The sequence below is a fragment of the Cervus elaphus genome, chromosome 18, assembly GCF_910594005.1.
Source record: "Cervus elaphus chromosome 18, mCerEla1.1, whole genome shotgun sequence".
NCBI lineage: Eukaryota > Metazoa > Chordata > Mammalia > Artiodactyla > Cervidae > Cervus > Cervus elaphus.
The window spans coordinates 68,979,578-69,003,244 of record NC_057832.1 but is presented as its reverse complement, the minus strand read 5'-3'; the positions used below and the strand labels follow the sequence as shown (position 1 = coordinate 69,003,244).

Sequence of the window (23,667 nt, the reverse complement as noted above, 5' to 3'; positions counted from 1 at the left end):
TTCAAACTAGAAAGGAAAAGGGCACTGAATCACCCTACAGGTTTTAATTTCAAAGAAGGTAAACATCAATTGCTATAATCCACATAAACAAAAAGCACCTTAAAAAAAAAAAGCAGTAAATGATTCTTGAATCAGAAAAGAGAATATCACTCTGTTATCTCTAGCTGTGATGGGTTCATTTCTTGCTCTGACCTCATAAGGAGCCATTGTTACAGAATTCCAGACACCTATGTAGATCCCTGGCTGGGCCAAGGTTTTTGGTCAGTCTAGCCCTGGAAGCTAGCTTTTGGTCATCTGAGGGATTTTAATCAAAGTTATATTTTTTCTTTTTTAGCTTTGTGTCTATTTTGCTTACTATTCCCCTTGCCCCCTTTTTCTCATTTTTCTCTATCCTTTTAATTTTTCTAATTTAAAAATTTTCATCCCACTTTTATTTTGTCTTTATTGTGTTTTACTTTTTATTTTTCATTTCATTTTTTTCTCACATTTTTCTTCTTTTCAATTTCCCTCATTTTTCTTTATTTTTTCTCACCTTTTTCTTTATTATGGGGGTGGGCACTGAGCAGAATACATAATATTCCCTTCAACATGTCCATGGAGTATGAAAAACTGCTCAAAAAATCCATCATCCTCAACCTCATCAAGGGAGGCTCTTGAGAAGAAATCATACAGGACTCATGGATCAACATGGGCCATGGGAGGGACCAATACCTTACATAGAGCCATTACCTGACCACAAGGATCCCAGGTAGACTGAGCTGATGGTGTCCATGGGCTACACATGGGAAGGGATCCATGACTTGTAAATGGGCCAGAAGTATGATGAACTGAAGTGATGGTCACCTATGTGCTCCTAGACAACAAGATATCTGAGCTGGAGGGCTGTATCATTACCCTGAAACTGGCTCCTTTGACTAATCTAACCAACAGCTGCCCTCCTTATCTATCCTGCAAAGTATAGCTCACCCAAAGCAGCAGAGCTTCATTCCTACTCTGAGAACAGTCAGAGAAGCAGCACATGAACATCAGTGGCCTGACAGCAGGGATCAGTAGTTACGATGGAAGCCCAGCAGCAGTCAAAGTGCTGCCAAGCCCCTCCCTGGCTGGAGAAGACCACCCCAGTACCACCCTTGGTGTGGCTCTGTGGTCTCCCCCTGAACCCACACATCACCAGCAGCACTGGTGGAACCCCCAGATGGAACCAAACTCCCCAGAGGGTATCCTCCAAAGAAAACTCCATCCACACTGGGCAGCTTAGACAGTGTCTGACCACCAGAGTTTGCCTGACAATGTGGCCCCAGCCTCTCCCCCAGCAGCAGCCAGGGGCCAATGGAAGGTAAAAGCCCTTTACCTTCATCTGCACCTGTGTTTCAGGTCAATCAGAAAGAACCAGCTTGAAGTTGAAAGCCGAGCCAAGAGGAAACCTCAAGTAGTCCAGGCAGTAATATAAACCAGAAAGCACATCAGGAGGTCAAGTGGGGTCCCTGCACTTTACACGGAGCATGACGATCACAAGATCCATGGAGCTCAAAGAGGTGGTTCAGGAGATCAGATACTGGAAGAAAACATTTGTGGGTGGGAGCTGAGCTGCTGTGGGTACAGGGCCCCTCCTGGACAGGACTTTGCGTGGTGGAGGATGCAGGCGTGCAATCTGTCCGGTCTTCACTTAGGAGTTCAGATAAGGAGATATTCACCATCTCTATGGCCTTCAAAAGCATAGTATCCAAGATAACTGGCAGTTCAAAGGACTGCCATGAGGCACTAAGGAGATGAGGAGAGGACCCTGGCTGGAGCCCCAGGCCAGCCCGTGCCCTGAGCCTGGCTGAACTTCTGAGGCTAGACTGTTACCCTGGGCATTTCCCCTCTTCCCTGCTCTTCTCCATCCTGTCTTCTGTGTTTGTGGAGGAGGGGAAACAGCTTAGTAGAAATAAATGCAATAAAAAAGCTTATTTGGGGGGCTTCCCTGGGTAAACACAGGAGACATGGGTTAGATCCCTGATCCAGGAAGATCACACATGCTACAGAGCAACTAAGCCTATGCACCACAACTATTGAGCCTGTGCTCTTGAGCCTGGGAGCTGCAACTACTGAAATCCATGTACTCTAGAACCCATGCTCCACAAAAGAAGCCACCACAACGAGAAGCCCGAGCACCACAACTAGAGAGTAACCCCTGCTGTCCACAACTAGAGAAAATCCCACGAAGCAACCAAGACCCAGTACAGCCTATATATATATATGAAACATTTTGTTTAAACATTATCATTTTAAAAAACTACCCTGCTTTATTGCTACAGCAATAAAGTGTCACAAGACACTCATCAACCACTGGGCAAGAGATAGGCCCTTGCCAAAATTTTCTCATGACCCAACTGAATAAAAACAAAAACCACTTTTCTTGGAGGAAATCAAAGCCTGGTGAAACTTTCCTAAGAATGAGATAAAGGTCAATGAGTTGTAAAGGGGACAACATGTGGAGCCATGACACTGGCTTTTCTTGCTGGAGAAACAAGACCTGAGGATCACATCTATATGATATACTTCGCTGTGAGGCAACCACTTCAGTATTTATAAGCTTAAAACAAGGCATTTATATTCTGTCTCATGACACCTGGCCTTCTGGGTCCCCGATCCTAACTTGGGGATGTTCACGGGTCTCTTCTATTAGCTCCAGACTCGCCTTCTTGGATCCTTGTTCACCTTCAACTTCCTCTTCTCCACCCTGGGTCACATATCCCTCTTCCCTAAAATTATACTGTCCTTTCTGTTTTCCCTTTGAGTTCAAAGAGCACTCCTTTTTATTTTTATTTTTTTAAGATTTCCTCCCAGTCTTTGTTGAGGTCTGACTGAAGCACACTAAACTGCACATATTTAAAGAGTACAATTTTATCCATTTTGACATACTAATACATACAACCATGAACCCCAAACATTTCTAGCATCCCCCAAAGTTTCCTTGTGTCCTTTTTTAACCTATAAATCCTATCTCCAAGAAACTGCTGATCTACTTTCTCTGTATTTAGTTTGTATTTTTCCATGGAATCATAAAATATTTAGGTTTGGGGGGGGCATGGCTTTCTTTCAGTATGGTTTTGAGATTCTTCAATATTGTGGATATTAATAGTTTTTTCTTTATTACTGAGTAGTATTCTACTGTATGGATGATATACCACAATTTGTTTATCCATTCTCTACTGGTGGATTTAAATTGTTTCTCAGTTTTTGCTATATAAGAAAGTTCCTATTAAAATTCATGTGCAAGACTGGGTTTATGTTTTCATTTCTCCTTGGTAAATACTTAGGAATGGAATTGTTGGGTTTTTCCCTGGTGGTTCAGACGCTAAAGAATCTGCCTGCAATGCAGGAGACCTAGGCTTGATCCCTGGGTTGGGATGGTCCTCTGGAGAAGGAAATGGCTACCCACTCTAGTATTCTTGCCTGGAGAATCCCACGGGCAGAGGAGCCTAGCAGGCTATAGTCCATGGGGTCTCAAAGAGTCAGGCATGAGCAACTGATATTTAACTTTTCATGCTAGATGTATGTTGAGCTTTTTAAGAAATTGCCAAACTGATTTCCAAAATGGTTGTATCTTCTTCTCACACTGCCACCAGCAATGTATGCGAGTGTCAATTGCTCCACATTCCCATCAACATTTGGTATGGTCAATCATTTAAAATTTAGCCATCCTGTTGTGATTTTTGCTTGTTTCGATGCACAGTAGTTTAGCTACATTATGGCTTCATTTCTTTTCTTTCTTTCTTCTTTAGTACTTTTATTTATGTGGCTGTGACAGGTCTTAGTTGTGGCATGCAGAATCTTTAGTTGTGGCTTGCAAACTCTTAGTTGTGGCAAGTGAATTCTTAGTTTCAGCATGTGGGATCTAGTTCCCTAAGGAGAGATCAAACCCAGGGCCCCTGCACTGGGAGCGCAGAGTCTTAGCTACTGGACCACCAGGAAAGTCCCTGGCTTCATTTCTAAAAGGTAGAACATACACTTCTGTTTATAGGAAACAAAACCAGATTATGTCTGCTGTGCCAGTGAAGTTAACAGTTTCCCTCTTACCCTCCAAAGTGTTCTAGATTAAACAATAAAAATGTTCCAGCCCAACTAGCAATGCCCCTAGGCTGTCCATCCACAGCCACAAAGGCCCATTAAGGCATTCTGATCAACAAAGATTTCTCCCTCCTCCTAAGATATTTCCGGTTAAATTTCTTTTTTCTTTATCACAACAGGATTACAGGAGGAAAGAAGTGGCATAATGTAGCCCAGTGCTAGGGCAAGGAAGCAAGTAGAGGAGATAAAGGGGGTCAAACAAGATCCTGTTGACTTTTGGGCTGCATGCAGTCATGAGGAACATAGATAAGATCTATTCCCTAACTTTCCCCCACAAAAACCAGGAAATGCCCCTTTTTTGTCTAGCTAGTTTGACTTGGATTTCTGTCATCTGCAATTAAGAGTCCCAACTAGTATACACAGAAAGGCGATAGCATTTTGCCAAATCTTGGTTGGCTCACATTTCACATCTGAAGTACCTCTGCCGTCCCTGAGAGTTGGTTTTTGCTGACCTAGCCTGGGGGATTTAAAACAGAAACATCGGTCACATTGATTGGGGATGAAACTTCAGAGGTCACTGAACACCCAGGATCAAAGTGTTCAGTGGTATCACCTCACGGTTTGTTTAATTGAATACTTTAGCTCCATGTATCTGCTGTAATACAGCCGACTCTTTAATTTTTAAACTGCCATTTATTGGCATGATTCAAAAACCCTTCTGAATTTTGGGAAGCCAGCTTCCATTTCCAACTGGCATGTTCTTCCTCCTTAATAACTAGATTTAATACTTACAGAAAATATCCATATTTACTCAGAGCGCTAAACGTGCAAATGAGCAACGCAGAAAGTGACCTACGCGAACACAGCTCTAACCGGCGGTGCGCGCCCTCTCCTAGTAGCATAGAGTTGCTAGGGTTGTAAGTAAGCAGGGTAAAGGTAATACACAAGAGGAAGAAAAGAGGACGACGAAAGAGGGCGGCGGAAGACAAAAAGTTCCCATTCAGCCCTCGAATGTTCTCAGAACGCAGGCTAGACTCCCGACCCGTAGGTGTGCCTCCCACACAGGGAGTGTCTTCTCCCTGTCCCCACGCCCCAAAGACGGACTAAATTTGCGCTGACGGCCCGGTAGCCTTCGCCGCACCCCTAGCTGCAGCCCACCGAAAAGCTGTCGGGAGAGTCTCGGCTCGGGCGAAACTAAAAATCCTCTATCCCGTACAGCCAGCCTTTGGTCCCCGGTAGCAACCCGAGCTCAGGGGGAGCGGACCGCAGGACAGCCTGTGGGTGACCCGCCGCTGTGGCGTCGACCCCGCCTCTTCAGCCTCTAAGTCCCGCCTCCACGCTCGCGGGGCCCGCCCCCTTCCGCCCGGGCCCTACTTCTGCTTTCAGGGTTCCATCACCACCTCTTCGCGCTGGGGCCAGCCCTCTCGCAGCATAGCCCCGCCTCTCACACTCGGGCCTTGCATTCCACCACCTCGCGTCCTGGCCCCGCCCCCGCGCCCCGCGGCCCCGCCTCCTGAACATCAGGGCCCGCCCCGCGCTCTCGGGTTTGAAGCCCTGGTGTCCCGGCCTAGAGCTCCGGCCCCGCCCCCACGTGCCCTCGGAGTCCGGGGGAGGGGTTGGCGCTCGCGAGGAGGTGTGGCCGTAGTGCGGGAGGAGGCGCGGGCCTGGCGGCCGGGACTTCGGCTTTGACACAGACGGCGATCGGCGGCTGTGCCTTTGGTGCTGGGCTCTGGACCCGATTCTTGCGGATCCCGCGTCCGAGTCGGAGGAAGGACTTTTCGTTTGGATCAACGCAACTGCGGCAGCGCCGCCAGTCCTGGTGCGGCTGCAAGACTTGGTGCAGCCGCAGCGGCCGGATTTTACCGCCGCTGCCGCCTCTGCGAAGCCCTGCAGCTCCTGCCGGTTCTGGGAGAGCCACTCAAGAGTTTTCTCCAGCAGAAACAGCTGGGACGCGCAGCCAGAGGTGGCGTGGGAGGGATCCCGCGGCCAGCCACTGATCAGCACCTGCGCCGGCGCTGTCCCGGGCTGGGCTCAGGCTTCTGAGCCGCAGGTGGAAGGAGGACGCCCCGGAGGAGCAGCTGAGAGGTGGGGCGCCAGGAACGGCGCCGAATCTGGTAGAGGATGATAAACCCTTTCTCTGAGCCCGCACTAGTGAGGATGGAATTCCAAAGTTGCTGGTGGTGCTGAGTGTCAGGAGCAGGGGGCGTGGGGATGCCTACTCCCTTTTGCCTGAGAGTTTAAATGGGAGCGACTGGAGGCGGGGAGATGGCCCCAGTGCTGGGAGAGTTGAGAGGCAAGGAGAGGTGTAGGCTGGTGGGGATAGGTCTCCTTCCAGGAGAAGCTGCTTATAGCGTTTTTTGACCCTAACGTGATAAAAATTGGGCTTCACTAGAGGAAAATCCTCATGGGACAGCCCCCTTGTGTGTGTTTTCTGACGTTCACGGACAGACATTAGCCATGGACTCCTGGCTAAGAATCCCAGCTGTAGGTAGGGAGTGCTAATGCAAACTGATTAACTCATTCAATCGATTTGTGTTTATTTGTTTTCCAGGTGGCCAAGTGAAAGGTAGTTTTGGACACTTGGGGCATGGTTATTTAATGTTTGTCTAGGTAACCATTTCATGCCCTGAATCCTGCACCTTCCCTTCTTCTGTGCCTGTGAGGTCTACTGGGCTTCCTCCCTAGCCAAAAGGCTTCCTGGACTCCTGATCCTGGCCAGCCATGGGGAGCACCCTGGGCTGCCACCGCTCCATCCCCCGGGACCCCTCGGACCTGTCCCATAGTCGCAAGTTCAGCGCAGCCTGCAACTTCAGCAACATCCTGGTCAACCAGGAGAGACTTAACATCAACACCGCCACGGAGGAGGAGCTGATGACCCTGCCTGGGGTGACGCGCGCGGTGGCAAGGAGCATTGTGGAGTACCGCGAGTACATCGGTGGCTTCAAGAAAGTGGAGGACCTGGCCCTTGTCAGTGGCGTGGGTGCCACCAAGCTGGAGCAGGTCAAGTTTGAGATCTGCGTGAGCAGCAAGGGCAGCTCGGCGCAGCACTCCCCCAGCTCCCTGCGGAGGGACTTGATGGCAGAGCAGCAGCCTCACCACCTGGCCACCGCCGCCGCTGTGCCTCTCACCCCGCGTGTCAACATCAACACAGCCACCCCGGCTCAGCTCATGAGCGTGCGGGGCCTCACGGAGAAGATGGCCGTCAGCATCGTGGACTACCGCCGTGAGCATGGGCCCTTCCGCAGTGTCGAGGACCTGGTGAGGATGGGCGGGATCAATGCCGCCTTCCTGGACAGGATACGGCACCAGGTGTTTGCCGAGAGGTCCAGGCCCCCGTCCACCCACACCAACGGCGGTCTGACCTTTACCGCCAAGCCTCACCCCAGTCCCACCTCACTAAGCTTGCAGAGTGAAGACCTGGACCTGCCGCCTGGGGGTCCGACTCAGATCATCTCCACGAGGCCCTCGGTGGAGGCCTTTGGAGGCACGAGGGACGGGCGGCCTGTGCTGAGGCTGGCCACCTGGAACCTGCAGGGCTGTTCGGTGGAGAAGGCCAACAACCCCGGGGTGCGAGAGGTGGTGTGCATGACGCTCCTGGAAAACAGGTGAGGATAAGAACCAGCAAGGGCATTGGGTATGAAGGCAGCTCTTGCATGGCTTCATCTGTGCATGCAAATAAGTGGACTTGGGGGAGGGTAGGGAGAAGGTAAGATTTTTAAATTAGTGGGCTTGAGGCCGCTGCCAATATGGTGCAGTATTCTGAGTGGCTGAGCTCTCCTGCTCCAGAATTTTCTAAATAGAGCTTTCTGGCCTTGAGGTCTGTGTCTTGAACATGGTATATCTGAGATTAATTCCTAAATTTGGGGTCAGTGGAGACTGTATTAGTGTTACTGCTTTGGAAAATGTTTGACTCCCAAGACTTCATGGGGTTTACACCAGATGAGGCTCTCAGAGCCTGGGAACTGTTGCCCTTCTGCATGTGTGAAAGAGCTAGTCAGAGTTTTTTTTTCTTGGGGCGCAAAGTCACATTTGTTCTACCAAATATGCTTATTTGTGTCCAGAAAAATCTTTGCAAAGACCAGGTATTTGCAAACACACACGCTATGTAAATATATTTACCAAAATGTTGCAAATGAATCACCCTTCATTCTTTTTCCTTATTTAGCCTGAAGGTGGTTTTTAGGCCCACAGTTACAGCCCCAAATATATGTAAACCTCCCCTGTCTGAGGGCCAGAAAAGGCCAAGCTGATTGTATGGTGAACATTGGCCGGATTTCCACATTTGAACCATAGAAGAAGAGAGTTGTATGATGCTCTCTTATCACTGAGTGTTTACCTTATTCACAACGCGACTCTCTGTGGGAACTTCCGTTAACACTCCCTAAAACAAAACAATATTATTGTAGCAGCAACTCCCCCTGTTAGTGAAATAGTGCATTATATAACACAATCAACTTTGGGAAGGAAAGAAATATTTCTAATAGTCCCTTCCAGGGCAAAACCCCTCTGATCCTGCTCTGAAGGGAATTGGCCCTGCCACCATTCCACACCACCCCCACCCCCTACCCCACGCCCACTCCTGCCTTGAGATGCAGTGTGCTTGGGACCATGCACTGGTTTTTTTGTACTGGGTTGTTGGTGACATGAAGTGAGTTCTCAGCGGGAAATCACAGTGCATTGTGGCAGAGCATCAGGAAAAACGAGTGAGGAGAGAACCAGGTCAGAGCATTTCCCTGGCACTGTTCCACTGGCGTGCTCCGTCACTGAGCATTAGGAACATGCACCACTCAGGGAACGGGACCTGGGGAACCCGAATGCACTTCCTGCAACTCCACATCCTCTATATGGCATCATAACTCACTCCTTTTGCAAAATCATGTAGTACACAGGGGAGGACAGGACTCAACCCGGGAGATACTTGTGGGGAATGAGTGGACAATTGTTCTTTTCATCCGTGGCTGCATGGCTGTACGTCTGGGCAAGGAGGAGGGCTGACTGTTTAATTCCTATTATGAGTTTTCTTAAGGCTTAGTTTGGGGATGGAAGAGGATGAATCAGGAACTGAAGTTGCCCCCATGGGGATGACCAACTGGGTAGCCCTTGCCCACTTATCATGACAGAGATTTTTCAAGTGTGGTCTCTGGAAACCAGCATCAGCAACTGCCATGGGAACCTTGGGTTTTCCGCAACCTCTGGGTGGTTCTGATACACAATAAAGTTTGCATCCTGTTGTACTGTGTGTTGGCAGTCACCAGCCCCAGTCCTGTGGGCTGCTCTGTGAACATTTTCCCTGAAGTGTCTTTTCTGACAAGTCCGGTGAGTCCAGGCAGCGCTTTCTAGGTATATTTTCTTTGATGGTTCCAATCATCCTTGTAGTTATTCAACCATGTGATGGTCCTTCTGGACAGAGTTTGAAGGGCTTACTCAGGTTCTAGAACAGATGAATGTGAAGGGTGGAAAATGGGAGAGTGAGCAGGAAACAGCCGACTTCAGAGCGAGCTCCAGTCTGCAGTGTGGACCGCATCAACCAGGAGCACCGAGACAGAGTGGTAACGCCCAGTGAGGGATTTGTCCAGGTGTCTCTTCTTTAGATTTCCTAGAGGGGTGATGATTTGTTGAAGACAGTTGACTGCTTTCCTCAGGTGAGAGTTCAGGAAGAGCTTACCCAAAAGGGTGAGCTTACCCGGAAGGGTGTAGAAGAGAGCATCTGGGAGCCACTTTAAATGTGACCCATGTCGCCATCATATTTCTCACACGTGGCCACATCTGTTGTCCTGTGGGTTGGTGTTTCTTTTTGCCTATTCATGATGTGTTCAGTGTTCTGGGCACTCTAAACACCTTGTTAGTGTTTGGTAAACCTGAAGTAATTGGCCTAGGGCCTGACTCCCTGCAGAACTGGAATGGGTCCATTGGTTTAGGGCACTGAAAGATGCCTGGCTGTGACAGAGTGGATCACATGTCCTCGAAACAGCTGTGCACATTCTCCAGGAGCTGTGTTCATCCTGATTCACAAAATTATCTCACATTCCAGTTGATCCTTTTATTAGCAAGAGGAAAGAAATTTAATTTGAGCAAGAATGAATGCAGGTAATTTTGGGGATGCTCTTTATATATATATGGGATTCCTTGGTGGCTCAGACGGTAAAGCGTCTGCCCACAATGAGGGAGACCGGGTTCGATCCCTGGGTCGGGAAGATCCCCTGGAGAAGGAAATGGCAACCCACTCCAGTACTCTTGTCTAGAAAATTCCATGGATGGAGGAGCCTGGTGGGCTACAGTCCATGGAGTCGCAAAGAGTCAGACACGACTGAACGACTTCACTTTCACTTTCATATATATATACACACACATATATGATACATATATTATAAGAGTTATGTGACTTTTGAATGTGCCTTTGTATTTTCACAGTTTTCTCAGTAACTCTGGGAAGTAGGTAATGCATGCTTTTATTATTGAGTCTCCATCTTTGAGTAAGGAAACTAAAACCAAAAAGGTTAAGTGACTTGCCTCTATCCCACAGCTCATTAGCATGTCAGCTGGAACTAGGACCCAGAACCTTCTGACTTTAGACCTGTGCTCTTTGCAAGTGTGCTGTTTTATAAGCACCTTACTTTTATCCTGCCTCTTTTTCAGACATTCCACACTCTGCCTAACCAGGGGCATTTGCCAGATTGTGTACTAGTCCTATTTTCATACATTAAATTCATTGTAAAGGAAAAAATAAAACCCCCAGCTCCACCTTTTCATGTGTTAAATTGGTGAAATTCCTTAACTTCTCAACGTCTCAGTTTTTCCATATGATAAATGTAGCTAATGTAAAACATACACATACGCAGAGAGAAACACAAACCCTTGGGCACATTTTTTGCAGAGGGAATAGCTGGCTCTTGTTTTCCTCTCTGTGGGTGTGTGTGTGTTTTCTTAGACTAAAACTTGCCTTGCTGAGACTCTAACAGGATAGAGTCTTTTCTGGCCCTGAGATGCTGCTGCCTTGGTGGACAAGTGTGTGTGAGCTACAAGAAATCATGTTTTGCACATGCAGCCTGAGATAGAGCAGAAAGCTCAATAATCACACGATTACCAGGAACCTTTAAGGATGTCATGCTGTGGCACAGAACTGACAGGTTTCATCAGATTCCTTTGCCAAGTGTCAATCTTAGGCAATGTTTTTCCTTGTTTTCAGGATTTATGGAGCAAGACTAAAAGAGGAATGCTTCTGCTAAATACTCTTGCAAAATTGATGGTAGCCCACATATGAAATGAAGATTGTTTATTTTTTTCTCTTCCAGTTTTATTGAGATATAGTTGACATATAGCACTGTAGAAGTTTAAAGTATACAGCATAATGATTTGACTTACAGATGTCATGCAATGATGACCACAATATGTTTAGTGAAAATCTGTCATCTCATATAGGTACAAAATCAAAGAAATAGAAAAAAAAATTTTTTTCCTTGTGATGAGAACTCTTAGGATTTACTCTCCTAACAACTTTCATGGATTACTTGCAGAAGTGCTAATTATGTTAATCATGTTATACATTGTCTCCCTAGTACTTTTTCACCTTTTAACTGGAAATTTGTACTTTTTGACTACCTTCATCCAACTTCCCCTCCCTCTATGCCTCACCTCTGGTAACCACAAATCTGATCTCTCTTCCTAGGAGTTTGTTTTTTTGAAGTAAACTTGACTTATAGCACTAGGTTAGTTCCTGATGTATCACATAATGATTCAATATTTCTATACATTTCAAAATGATCACCATGATAAGTCTAGTTATGATCTGTCACTGTGCAAAGATACTATATGATTATTGATTGTATTCTCCACACTGAACACTGTACTTGTGACTCACTTCTTTTGTAATTTGAACTTTCTACCTGTTAATCTCCCTCACTTATTTCTCTTCTACCCCCCTTCCCCTCTGGCAACTGTTCTCTGTATCTGTGACTCTGTGTTTAGCTATGTTTGTTAATTTGCTTTGTTTTCTAAATTCCACATATAGTAGTAGTAGTTTAGTCGCTAAGTCATGTCCTACTCTTGCGACCCCATGGACAGTAGCCTGCCAGCCTCCTCTATCCTTGGGATTCTTCAGGCAAGAATACTGGAGTGGGCTGCCATTTCCTTCTCCAGGGATATTCCACATATAGTCTTTGTCTTTTTCTGTCTGACTTATTTCACTTAGCATAATATCCTCCAAGTCCATCCATGTTGTTGCAGATGGCAAAATTTCATTCTTTTTATGGTTGAGTAAAGTTCCATTATATGTGTGCACGTCTATATGTATATACAACATCTTTATCCATTCATTTATCAGTGGGAACTTAGGTTGCTTCCATATCTTGGTTATTGTAAACATCGCTCCAATGAACATACAGGTGCATATATCTTTTTCTTTGGATCTGTACCCTGGAGTGGAATTGCTGGATCACATAGTAGTTCTAGTTGTAGTTTTTTTGAGGAACTTTCATACTGTTTTCCATAGTGGCTATGCCAATTTACATTCCCACCAACAGTGCACAAGTGTTCCTTTTTCTCACATCCTTGTCAACATTTGTTATTTGTGTCTTTTTGATGATAGCCATTCTGACAGGTGTAAGGAAATATCTCATTGTGATTTTAACTTGCATCTGCTGATAATTAGTGAGCTTGAGAAGGTTGTTTGAATTTTACTTTTTGTTTTGCTGAGGAATTGTTCAGTTTTGAACAGTCCTTTTGGTTTCTGAAAGCATAAGCACTGTAGGAGCTGACAGATAATCTCCAGAAGAAATAAGGAGTTTAGCATCCCACTTGCACATTTCCCCAGGGTCTCCATCAGAAGGTAATGTGCGTGTCAAAGTCTTGAGCCTTGTAATGGTCTGAATCTGTTTTCTTGCCTCATGTTTGTTTGTGGTATCAAAACACAAGGTGAATTAGTGCATGACAGCATGCACTCCTTGTGAAAAAAGGGATTTTAGTTTGTCAGACTTGATTAATAGGCTCAGTATAGACACAGCCCATCTTGTTGTTTGATTCATTCATGGAAAAACATGTATTGAATGGCTGCTATGTATATGTATATGCTAAGTTTGGGAGTCAGACTGGCCCTGTGTTTAAACCAAGTTAAGCAAATGTGAATCACCTTTTATGGCTCAGCCTCAAAACATTTGGAAAAATCCATACATTTTATCAGAAGTGACTGAGTAGGACTGATACTGGGTTGAATTTTTAATAAGAGTAATGGGCTCATCCTAAGGGACTGAAGTTGGTGGATGCAGCCAGACATACCATCTGGGGGCAAAGTGCCCAGCAGTTGCCTTAAAGTAGAAATTGTGAAAACTATTTTGACAGCTGTGGAAACGGAGGCTCAGAGAGATTAAATAGCATCCGTGTGGCCTTCAGAAACGAAGATGTTGGAATCAGGTTTTGAAGGCAGGCATTTGTTTGATTTCAGAGCAGGGAACGGAGGTATCTTTTCCCAAATTCCATGGCCTTGACTGACCCTCACCCACCTGCTCTTTCCTCCCTCTCTTGGGCCTCAGGCTGGCCAGGCATCAGAACTTTACCTAAACTCTCAGGCCTCTGGAGACCTCTGCTCCCTTCCTGTTTTTGTTCCTCTGAAGGACAGGGCTTTGGGCCAGAGGTGGAGCACTCCAGAGGGTGCCAGGTCCCCCCCGCCCCCCGCACTGGGACCCTCAAATGTGAGCCTGTGACCTTGGCTCCACTCCAAGGCCGAGTTCCGGTTTTCTGAGCCAGGGAGCTCTGGGTTTCCAGAGAGAAAGGTGGTCAGTAGTAAGACTGCTGAGGATTAATGAGAGAAGAGGGTGTGAATGAAGGGAAGGCCTGGGGTGGGCAGACACAGGGCTTATTTCACCAAAGGAACAGCTCTTCCTTTGGTCATTCCAGAAAGCTGGGCCCATTGGGATCTGATTAGTAGTGGGGGTGGGGGTGGGGGGCGGTATGTGTTGAAAGTATTGATTCTTCCAGAAGATATTCATTCCTTTATTATTTATTCATTCAACAGAATTTTTTTGAGCTCTCACTAAGTACCAGGCTCTGGTAATAAAGTGTAGGATAAGACAAAGCCAGTGCTGTCATGGAGTTTGCATTTTAGGCAGGAAGACAGACAAGTCAGTACACATATAAATACCTACAGATAGTGGTGAAAGCTGAGGGTGATGGAGGCTTGCTGAGTAGATGGGGGTCAAGGAAGCCTCACCTGAGAAGCTAAGGAGCCAGGCATGGAAAAAGTTGGAGTTCCTCTGCTTCGCTAGAGGAACCAGCAGGTGCAAAGGCCCTGAGAGAGCTTGCTTCAGACAGAGAGCTGGAGCTCCGGGCTGGGAAGGTGGCTATGGTTGCAGGGGGGAGGCAGGGCCAGGTGGGTGGGGCCGCAGAGGATTAGAAGCAGAAATTGATGAATTAGCTGTTATCAGAGTGTTCTGTCTGCTGGGGGGGTCTCTTGGAGTGTGTCCTAGGAGTTGACTAAGTGAGGCTATTATAGAATACAGGCTGAACAGGATGGTGACAGGAGAGCAGAAGTGGGTGGCGATAAGAGGATCTTTTAGAGACAAAAACTGAAAAGACTTGCCTGTGTTTTGGATATTGTGGAGATTAACTGGGTAGATTCCTAGAAGACAGTCTCAGAGGCATTTAGGAAATCTGGAGGCTGACTCACATGCCTCTGCGTTATGTCGGCATGATGCAGCTTGGTGACCTTACCCCTCCGTCTGCTGTTGCCTCACTCTGGACAAGTGTGGGATCTTGGTCCATAGTAGATGGAGAAAGAGGCCATGAGGTCCTCTGTGTAGACCAGGTGTTGGACTGCACCCCATGGGCCAAGAAAGAGCCCAGGGACAGTGAGAGACATCAGTGGATTATTGGACAAGGATCTAACACAAAGGGTCCTGGAGCAACACACCACCTGGTGTGGCAGACTGCGGGGCAAGACGAGAGCAATCTCTGGTACTTAGGGTAGAAGGAGGCTACCGTTATAGGTAAGAATTGAAGTCAGGTGGGCTCATCAGTTACCAGGGACTAGTTAAGTCCCATAATTAAGAGGATTGGGTAGACATGTGAGTGAAACAGATTGGTCGAGCTGGGACATACAGAGCAAGAGAACAGTTATATCAAATGGCCCAACCACATATTTGTGCTGTGCTGTGCTGAGTCATGTCCAACTCTTTGCAACCCCATGGACTGTAGCCCGCGAGGCTCCTCTGTTCATGGAATACTCTGTTCGCAAGAATCCTGGAGTGGGTTGCTATTTCCTCCTCCCAGAGGATCTTCCTGAACCAGGGATTGATCCCACGTCTCTCATGTCTCCTGCATTGGCAGCCAGATTCTTTACCATTGTACCACCTGGGAAACCCCAAAAGACATTTACAGAAGTTAAATTCAATGTGGATTGAATTTAAGTGCACTTACCTAGTGAGGTCAGAGGCACAGGGTGACGTCAGGGAGCTCACAGTCTCACAAGGAGACACATTCCCAGGGACTTACCGGGTCCATGTCCATTTTGAAGAAAGAGGTCAAGCTTAAGCTCAGGGGTCTGGTACCTGTCTGCCTGGCTCTGGAGGTGGATGGAGAACTCAGCATAGGGAAAGGATGTGGGGACAGGATCAAGGTGGTTGGAAAGGAATTAGTCTGGAGGGGAGGCCAGGATCTGAGCAGCGGGAGGGGTGGCCATCAGGGTGAAGGTGAATATCAGCAGCTCCCCATGCAGCCATCAGGTGAGGAGTAGGAAGTCAGTCAGTTCCTGACTTGCACAGACTCAAGATGTGAATCGTTCAGACGAGGAGCTCCATGGTAGAGAATAGCATTGCGGTTTGTGTTATTTTTATTTCAAAATGACCTAATCTTACAAAAGATTTTATCCCAGAGTTCTTAACAGTCTCTGCCAGTAACAAGATCATGCATTTCACTGATATGTGACGTGTTCCTCATGGACACGCTGGTCTTTGTGCTGTCATGTACGGCTGAGTGGAAATTCCACACCTGTGACTCTTTTCAAAACATCCAGGATATTATGCAGAAATGCCCTGCTCTCCTTGCAGGCTTGTAGTTCTCAACAGAGATTTAGGAACCTAGAAACTTGCCTATCCTATTCCTGATGACTGTACACAGGCCTCATCTGGACAGCAGTTCTTATTGTAATGTTTTGATTGACAACTGCCAAACAATTGGACTCCAGTGGATAGGAACCCTGAGGAGATGTGCTCAGAGTAAGCAGTTCTTTATTGAGAAGCCTTAACTCCTTCTACTAAACTACTGGGGAGAGAAACCCTGAGTTTTCTTTACTGAGTACAGCCCTCTACCTCTATTGCTTTGTTGTTTGTTTCCAACAAACCCTCGTTTCTAGTGAGTTCTATTTTGATTCAGCCATTACCTGATTAAGCTGTTAATCTGGGACTTCAATTACTTTATCTAGAGACTGCTGTAAACTCCTGAAATGCGATGCCGAAGCCAAGAGAATATTGTTACGTGGCCACTTTGAAGGCTGTGTGTGTTTGGGGTGTGGTTTTATTGTGCTGCAGGCGTCTGAATCCTATTTGCTCACCCCAAAGCTAGAGAATGAAATCAGTACTTGGTCTTTCTCAGCTAATGCAGAAATCTTGGTGTCTTTTAAAATGGGAGATGTCAGGTAAAATTGCTGTTTTTAAAAATACTGATCCAGTTATCTGTTACAAAAAAAAATTCTCTAGAGTGTGTTTTGATTAAGCAAATTGAGTCTGACTTAAATATTTTTGCATTCTCTCTTTTCTTATATGAGGAAAAAGTAAATGTTTTAGTGGCCTCTCAGTACCAGTGATTGGGCTTCCCATGTGGCTCAGTGGTAAAAAAAAAAAAAATCACCTGCAGGAGATTTAAGAGACTCAAGTTCGATCCCTGAGCTGGGAGGATCCCCTGGAGGAGGAAATGGCAACCCACTCCGGTACTCTTGCCTGGAAAAATCCTATGGACAAAAGAGCTTGGTGGGCTACAGTCCACAGGGTCGTGGAGAGTCAGACACGACTGCCAGTAGACTTGGGGCTTCGTCTTTCTCTGTTTGCTGGGTCGCCTCTGTAACTGCAGTTCATTGTGTCATTTTACTGGTGAGTTCTTTGCAAAGTTGTAAAGTCATTTTTAACTTGAGGACTCATTTGAAACATCAAAATACTGTATGTCCCTCCTCCACATAATGGTAGTTGTGTTCAGTGTCCACAACTGTGGAAGCAATAGTTGTATAAGAACAAAAACAATGATAGTAACACTGATAGTTATTGTGGTTGATGTCCAGAGCTAAGTAGCTTTCCTTTGGGTATCATCATCAGTCTTCCTACACATGCAGAAGTGACGGCTCAGGGAGGTTGAGTAATTTTCCCCAGGGTCACAAAACTTTTAGGTGACGGAGCTTGGATTATAACCTAAGCAATTAGGTTCCAAGGTGTGATGATAAAGTACTTAGTTCACTAATGCTTTTCCACAACTTTGTGTTTTATTCATCACCCCAGCCTTTTTACTAGACTAAGTGCTCTCTAACCAACTTGGTTCGAGTTTCATAGTCATGAACTTTCATAAGTATGCTAACAACGTTATCATCGTGTGTGTATATCCAGTATTTCTTTGTTCAAAGTGGAGCAAGGATATTTGCAAAGCAGTCTGAGTGTGGAATACTATATTTTTACAACTTTTCAGCCTTTTACAATCAGCTTGCCCACACCTGTTTTTACAACAGTTTCTTCAAACAATTTGCCTTAATAGAAGCTTTCCAAACATTCATCTTCCTTTTCTTAGAAGCAACTTCTCTTTCTGCTCAGACTCCTCTTTCGACAGCCGATGTCACAGTTAGGAGACCATGGCAATATGCACAATGGGCATGAACAAGTCTGGGGACAGACCCAGCTGAACCTGGGTGAGCACGTGAGAAAGGGGAACTCATCACCTGGGAGAACGCAGTGTGGCATGGTGCCCAGCTCTCAGCGTGTTTGATGAAGGGAATGAGGACAGTCTGCTGAGCGGGTCCCTTGGGTAGGGGCTGGTTAGGAGAATCTCTTTTGTGTTTTTAAGGACACTAGTACCTGGCCCAAGTTACATTACTTCTGTAGTCTAGAGACTGTATTTGCTGTGGATATATTGGGTTGGCCAAAAAATTCATTCAGGTTAATGAATTTTTTTGGCCATCCCAACATATTATAGACCCCTGGCGGTAACTGAGGGTTGTTACTGATAGACTGTTATTTTTTCTAGATTGACTCAAAAATATAAGGCCAAGAGTTCATTGCTCCAATTTCTTTCCCCAATTTTTTTTTGCCACTTTCAGAAATACAAGGTGAAGGGGTAATTAGCTTTTAAAAAATTTTTTTACTTAAGACCTGGAGTAGTCAGCCTTTTCTTCAGTGCGGTAGAGAGCCTGCTTATGAAACTCACTAATGTGAGCTGGGAGGGATTTAATAAGCAGGTAGACTGGAGTCAGTGGTATATAAAACATCTTCCCGAGTTTGTAACTCTGCACCATCTTTTTAAACTGTTCTAGATTTTATGTTCAAGTTCGATTTTTAAATTCATGTTCATACATGTGAAACTGTGTCAGACACTGTGGTGTCACAGTACTCACATGCTGGGCTCTGTTAAATGCCAGGCAGGGCTGTTTGGAATGGATTTGTAATCTTGAATTGTTTTAGTTTGGTTGCTTCCAATATTGACAGCAACAGTGCAAGTAATATTTGGATAGCGTTAGTTTCAACTTACAGAGAAGGCAATGGCAACCCACTCCAGTCCTCTCACCTGGAAAATCCCATGGACAGAGGAGCCTGGTAGGATGCAGTCCATGGGGTCTTGAAGAGTCAGACACGGCTGAGCGACTTCACTTTCACTTTTCACTTTCATGCATTGGAGAAGGAAGTGGCAACCCACTCCAGTGTTCTTGCCTGGAGGATCCCAGGGACGGTGGAGCCTGGTGGGCTGCCGTCTATGGGGTCACACAGAGTCAGACACGGCTGAAGCGACTTAGTAGCAGTAGCAGCAGCAGTTTCAACTTAAATATTGTTGGAGTTTCAACTTGGAAATACAAGTTGTTTCTGTACGTTCAACTTTTCAGTAATTGAAGAGCATCTGAAACTCTAAGACGGTTGTTTAAAATGTTACTATTTTACATATGTTAGTGTATATGCTTCCATACTACTTTCCATTCATCTCACTCTCTCCTTCCTCTCCCTGGCCCTTGTCCATAAGTCTGTTCTCTATGTCTGCATCTCCATTGCTGCCCTGTGAATAGGTTCATCAGACTCCAGGGACTCAAACTGGGGTTCTGTAACAACCTAGAGGAGTGGGAAAGGGTGGGAAGTGGGAGGGAGATTCAAGAGGAAGGAGACATATGTACACCTCTGGCTAATTCATGTTGATGTATGACAGAAATCAAACCAATATTGTAAACCAATCATCAATCAATTAAAAATATAATTAAAATGTTACTATTTGCAACCATTTATCTAACCTATGAAGACCAGGAATTTCTTGATCTACCAAAGCAAGATGTAAAAATAAACCAGATAATGAGTGAAAGATAAGAATGTGTGATCACCATACCCCTGATTTCACATACAGTATCTGTGTATCAAAGCAACTGTGGCATTTTTCTTGACTGATTATATTGGTAAAGGCTATATACTGAAATGTACTCAGTTCTTCTGAGTCACGAAAGTCCCTTCCAACTCTGAGGGTTTTTGTACAGAGAGGGAAAATGGTCACTATTTCTACCAAATGTCCTTCAATTCAGAACAGGAAAAGTAGTTGTTTTTGCAGGTAAGATTGTATTAGTTTGCTAGGGCTGTCATATCAAAGGAGCACAGATTGGGCAGCTTAAACAAAAGAAATTTATTTTCTCACAATTCTGGAGCCTGGAAGTCCAAGGTGTCAACAGGGTTGGTTTCTCCTTGGCTTGTAGATAGCTGTCATCTCCCTGCGTCTTGTCTTCCCTGGGCACCTGCCTGTGTTCAAATTTCCTCTTTCTTCCCCCTAATATTTATTTATTTGGCTGCATCAGGTCTTAGTTGGGGCATGCATGATCTTTGATCTTCATTGCGGCATTTGGGAGCTTTAGTTGTGGCATGTGGGATCTAGTTCCCTGATCAGGAATTGAACTCGGGGCCCCTGCATTAGAAGCGCAGAGTCTTAGCCACTGGACTACCAAGTAAGTCCCCAAATTTCATCTTCTTAAAAGGACATCAGTCTTATTGGATTGGGGCTACTATAATGGCATCCAAATGCAGTCACATGCTAGAGTTCTGGGGATTAGGACTCCAACATATGACTTTTGGAAGACCTGATTCAGCCCGTAACAAGAAGTGGGTAAGAAAAATTGCCCAGGAACTTCCTCTTTGGCTACTTGTGAGGAAACCTGTTCCTCTTGGTTTTTCCTGGGGCAATGATGATTTCAGGTACTTGTTTAACAAAGACTTTAAAGCTGGAGAAAGCTGCCTTGGAGTTACTGGAGTGACAGTCTACTGGACAAGAGAAATGGCTTTCTGGCCAGGTAATAGCAGGTATGCACCAGCAGTTAGGGACTAGGATTTCTTTGCTTTGAACTTCTCTCCTTCCAACTTGCCAGTCCTCGGTTTCCTCCTAAAATGCCAGCAGTGACCGAACCTTCTACCTACCCCCACCAAGGCAGCAGCTCCAGTTTGCCAAGTTCTCTGCTTGCCCTTGGCTATAAGTAATGGTGACACATGAGTTGGTCTGCCCTTCAGAATTTTAGTGCCCTTTAGCATTGCTGTGGAGAGGCGTGATTCAGAGGGACCTCTGAAGCCTACTCACCTTCAGCTGTCCCGGACTTACTGTTAAGCATCCCAGTCATGGGGTCCCCTGTTGGCCTGTGTTTCCCCTCCCATTACAGTCTCTGTTGTCATTGCCTGCATGATACCTTCTGCACTCCCAGACTGTACATACAACCTAGTTTCAGCACAATAACACTTCGGAATTTGTGGAAAGGAGAAATGACCCCTGGCATCTACTATTTACTTTGCACCATGTACTGTTGCTTAGCCTTTTATATTCATTAACTAATTTAATCTTTGCACCATCCCAGTGAGGCTGGCAAAGTATTCCCACCTTACACATAAGGAGCCTCAAATAATTTAAGTAAACTTGCCTGAGCCACATAGTTGGTGGGTGTAGAGCAGAAATTCAAAGCTGGGCAGAATTACTCAGAGCCCAAACTCTTTTACATTCAGATGCAGAGAATCCATAAACCTGGAGATGGCACCAGGGGGTTAAGGAAGGGGACATTTCTTTCCTAAACATTTTGTATCTAGAAAGTGTGAGAGACAAGTTTCAAAGGGGGTACTTTCTGGAATGGGGCCCAGCTGGCACTTGAGGAAGTCATCCAATTCCATCATCCAGTGAGGTCAGGGTGTGGGGCTTGGGGACACAAGATCTTTTAAAAATTGAGATATAATTTCCATACAATGCAATTCACCCTTTTAAAATGTACAGTTTGGTTTTTAGTATATTCACAAAGTTGTGCAGCCCTCAGTACTGTTTCTGAACATTTGTATCACCCACAAGGAAACTCCATACCGGTAGTCACACCCCTCCTCCCAGCCCGAGGCAAGCACTTATCTAGTTTCTGTCTTTGTGGATTTGCCTGTCCAGTTCATTTTATATAAATGGAATTATATAATATATGGTCTTTTGTATCTGGATTTTTTTTTTACTTAGATTCATGCATGTTGTAGCATGTGTATTTCTTTTTTATGGCTGAATAATATTCCATTATAGGGATGTACCTCATTTATGCCTGCAATGTAGGAAACCTGGGTTCAGTCCTTGGATCAGGAAGATTCCCTGGAGAAGGGAATGCCAACCCACTCCAGTATTCTTGCCTAGAAAATTCCATGGAGAGAGGAGCCTGACAGGCTACGGTACATGGGGTCGCAAAGAGTCAGACATGACTGAGCGACTAATACTTTCATTTTCTTTACTCAGTCATCAGCTGATGGACATTTAGATTCTTTTTACTTTTTAGCTATTGTAAATAATGCTGCCAGGAACTCTTATGGACAAGTTTATGTATGACATATGTTTTAATTTCGCTTGGGTATATGCCTAAGAGTGGAGTTGCTGAGTCACATGGTAATTCAATGTTTAACACTTTGAGGAACTTCTAGACTGTTTTCCAGAATGACTGAACCCTTTTACACCCCCACCAGCAATATCTGAGAGCTCCTCTTTTCTGCATATCCTCCCCAACACTTGTTATTCCTTCTTTTTTATTATAATCATATTAATTGACATGAAGTGGTATCTTGTTAGGGGTTTTAGCTGCATTTCTCTAATGACTTGTGATTTTTGGCATCTTCTCATGTGTTTATCGGCCATTTATACATCATCTTTGGAGAACTGTCTATTTAGAGCTGGGACACCTGTTCTCAACACTTGTTTCCAAGCTGATAAAATATAAGATACCTTGGTGCTGACTCCCTTTTCATTCCATATTTCCCCTCTTCCTTGCTTCTTAGTCACAGGATCATTATACCAGAGCCTAACCGGGAATAATTGTTTTGTAACAGAAAAACTGCCTGTCATCCTACAGAAACAGTCCCCCTATTGAAGAAGGAACCTGGAGAATTCCATTTGGCGTGCTTCGTTACATATTCTACTTGGAGCAGTCTGGCTCCACTGCAGTTGTAACACTGTCCTTGAGAAGTACTTGGTGTCCTTTGATTTTCACGTTCAAGTTACGTGTTTTGGATGGAACTTTAGTGCTTGTTTTACTTTTTCCCAAAGTCAAAAGTAATGTATGCCAAGATTTGCTGTGAAAGGTGATCCGGATATGCGTGCGTGCGTACCTGAGTGCTCACTTGTGTCTGACTCTTTTCAACCCCATGGGCTGTAGCCCGCCTGGCTCCTCTGTCCATGGAATTTTCCAGGCAAGAATACTGGAATGGGTTGTTGTTTCCTACTCCAGGGGATCTTCCCGACCCAGGGATCGCACCCGCATCTCCTGCATTGGCAGGCAAATTCTTTACCACTGAGCCACCTGGGAAGCCAATTTGGAGATTGTTGCTGTTCAGTCACTCCTTTGTGTCCAACTTTTTGCAACCCATGGACTGCAACATGCCAGGCTTCCCTGTCCTTTACTATCTCTTGGAGTTTGCTAAGATTCATGTAAGTTTTTCTTCCAAGGAGCGAGCGTCTTTTAATTTCATGGCTGCAGTCACCATCTGCAGTGATTTTGGAGTCCCCAAAAATAAAGCCTGTCACTGTTTCCATTGTTTCCCCATCTGTTTGCCATGAGGGCTTCCCAGGTGGTGCTAGTGGTAAAGAATCCACCTGCCAAAACAGAAGACCCAAGGTTTGATCCTTGGGTTGGGAAGATCCCCTGGAGAAGGAAAAGGCAACCCACCCCAGTTTTCTTGCCTGGAGAATCTCATGGACAGAGGAGCCTGGTGGGCTACAGTCCATGGGGTCACAGAGAGTTAGACACAACTGAAGCAACTTAGCACACACATTTGCCATGAAGTGATGGGAGCAGATGCCATGATCTTTGCTCTTTGAATGTTGAGCTTGAAGCCAATGTTTTCACTCTCCTCTTTCACCTTCATCAAGAGGCTCTTCAGTTCCTCTTTGCTTTCTGCCATAAGGGTGGTGTCATCT

General features: G+C 45.6%; 1 protein-coding gene across 2 annotated transcripts in view; it reads left to right on the top strand.

Annotated features, from left to right (window-relative positions):
- Positions 1-5,679: 5,679 nt before the first annotated feature.
- Positions 5,680-23,667, top strand: part of EEPD1 (endonuclease/exonuclease/phosphatase family domain containing 1) — a 127,847-nt gene continuing 109,859 nt past the window's right edge. The window contains exons 1-2 of one of the 2 annotated variants that reach the window (XM_043872085.1): positions 5,680-6,138; positions 6,605-7,658. In XM_043872085.1, the coding sequence (XP_043728020.1) occupies positions 6,775-7,658 (884 nt within the window). In that variant the 5' untranslated portion in view covers positions 5,680-6,138; positions 6,605-6,774. Of the gene's footprint in view, positions 6,168-6,604; positions 7,659-23,667 lie in introns of both variants that reach the window. The other variant, XM_043872084.1, reaches the window with a different exon arrangement.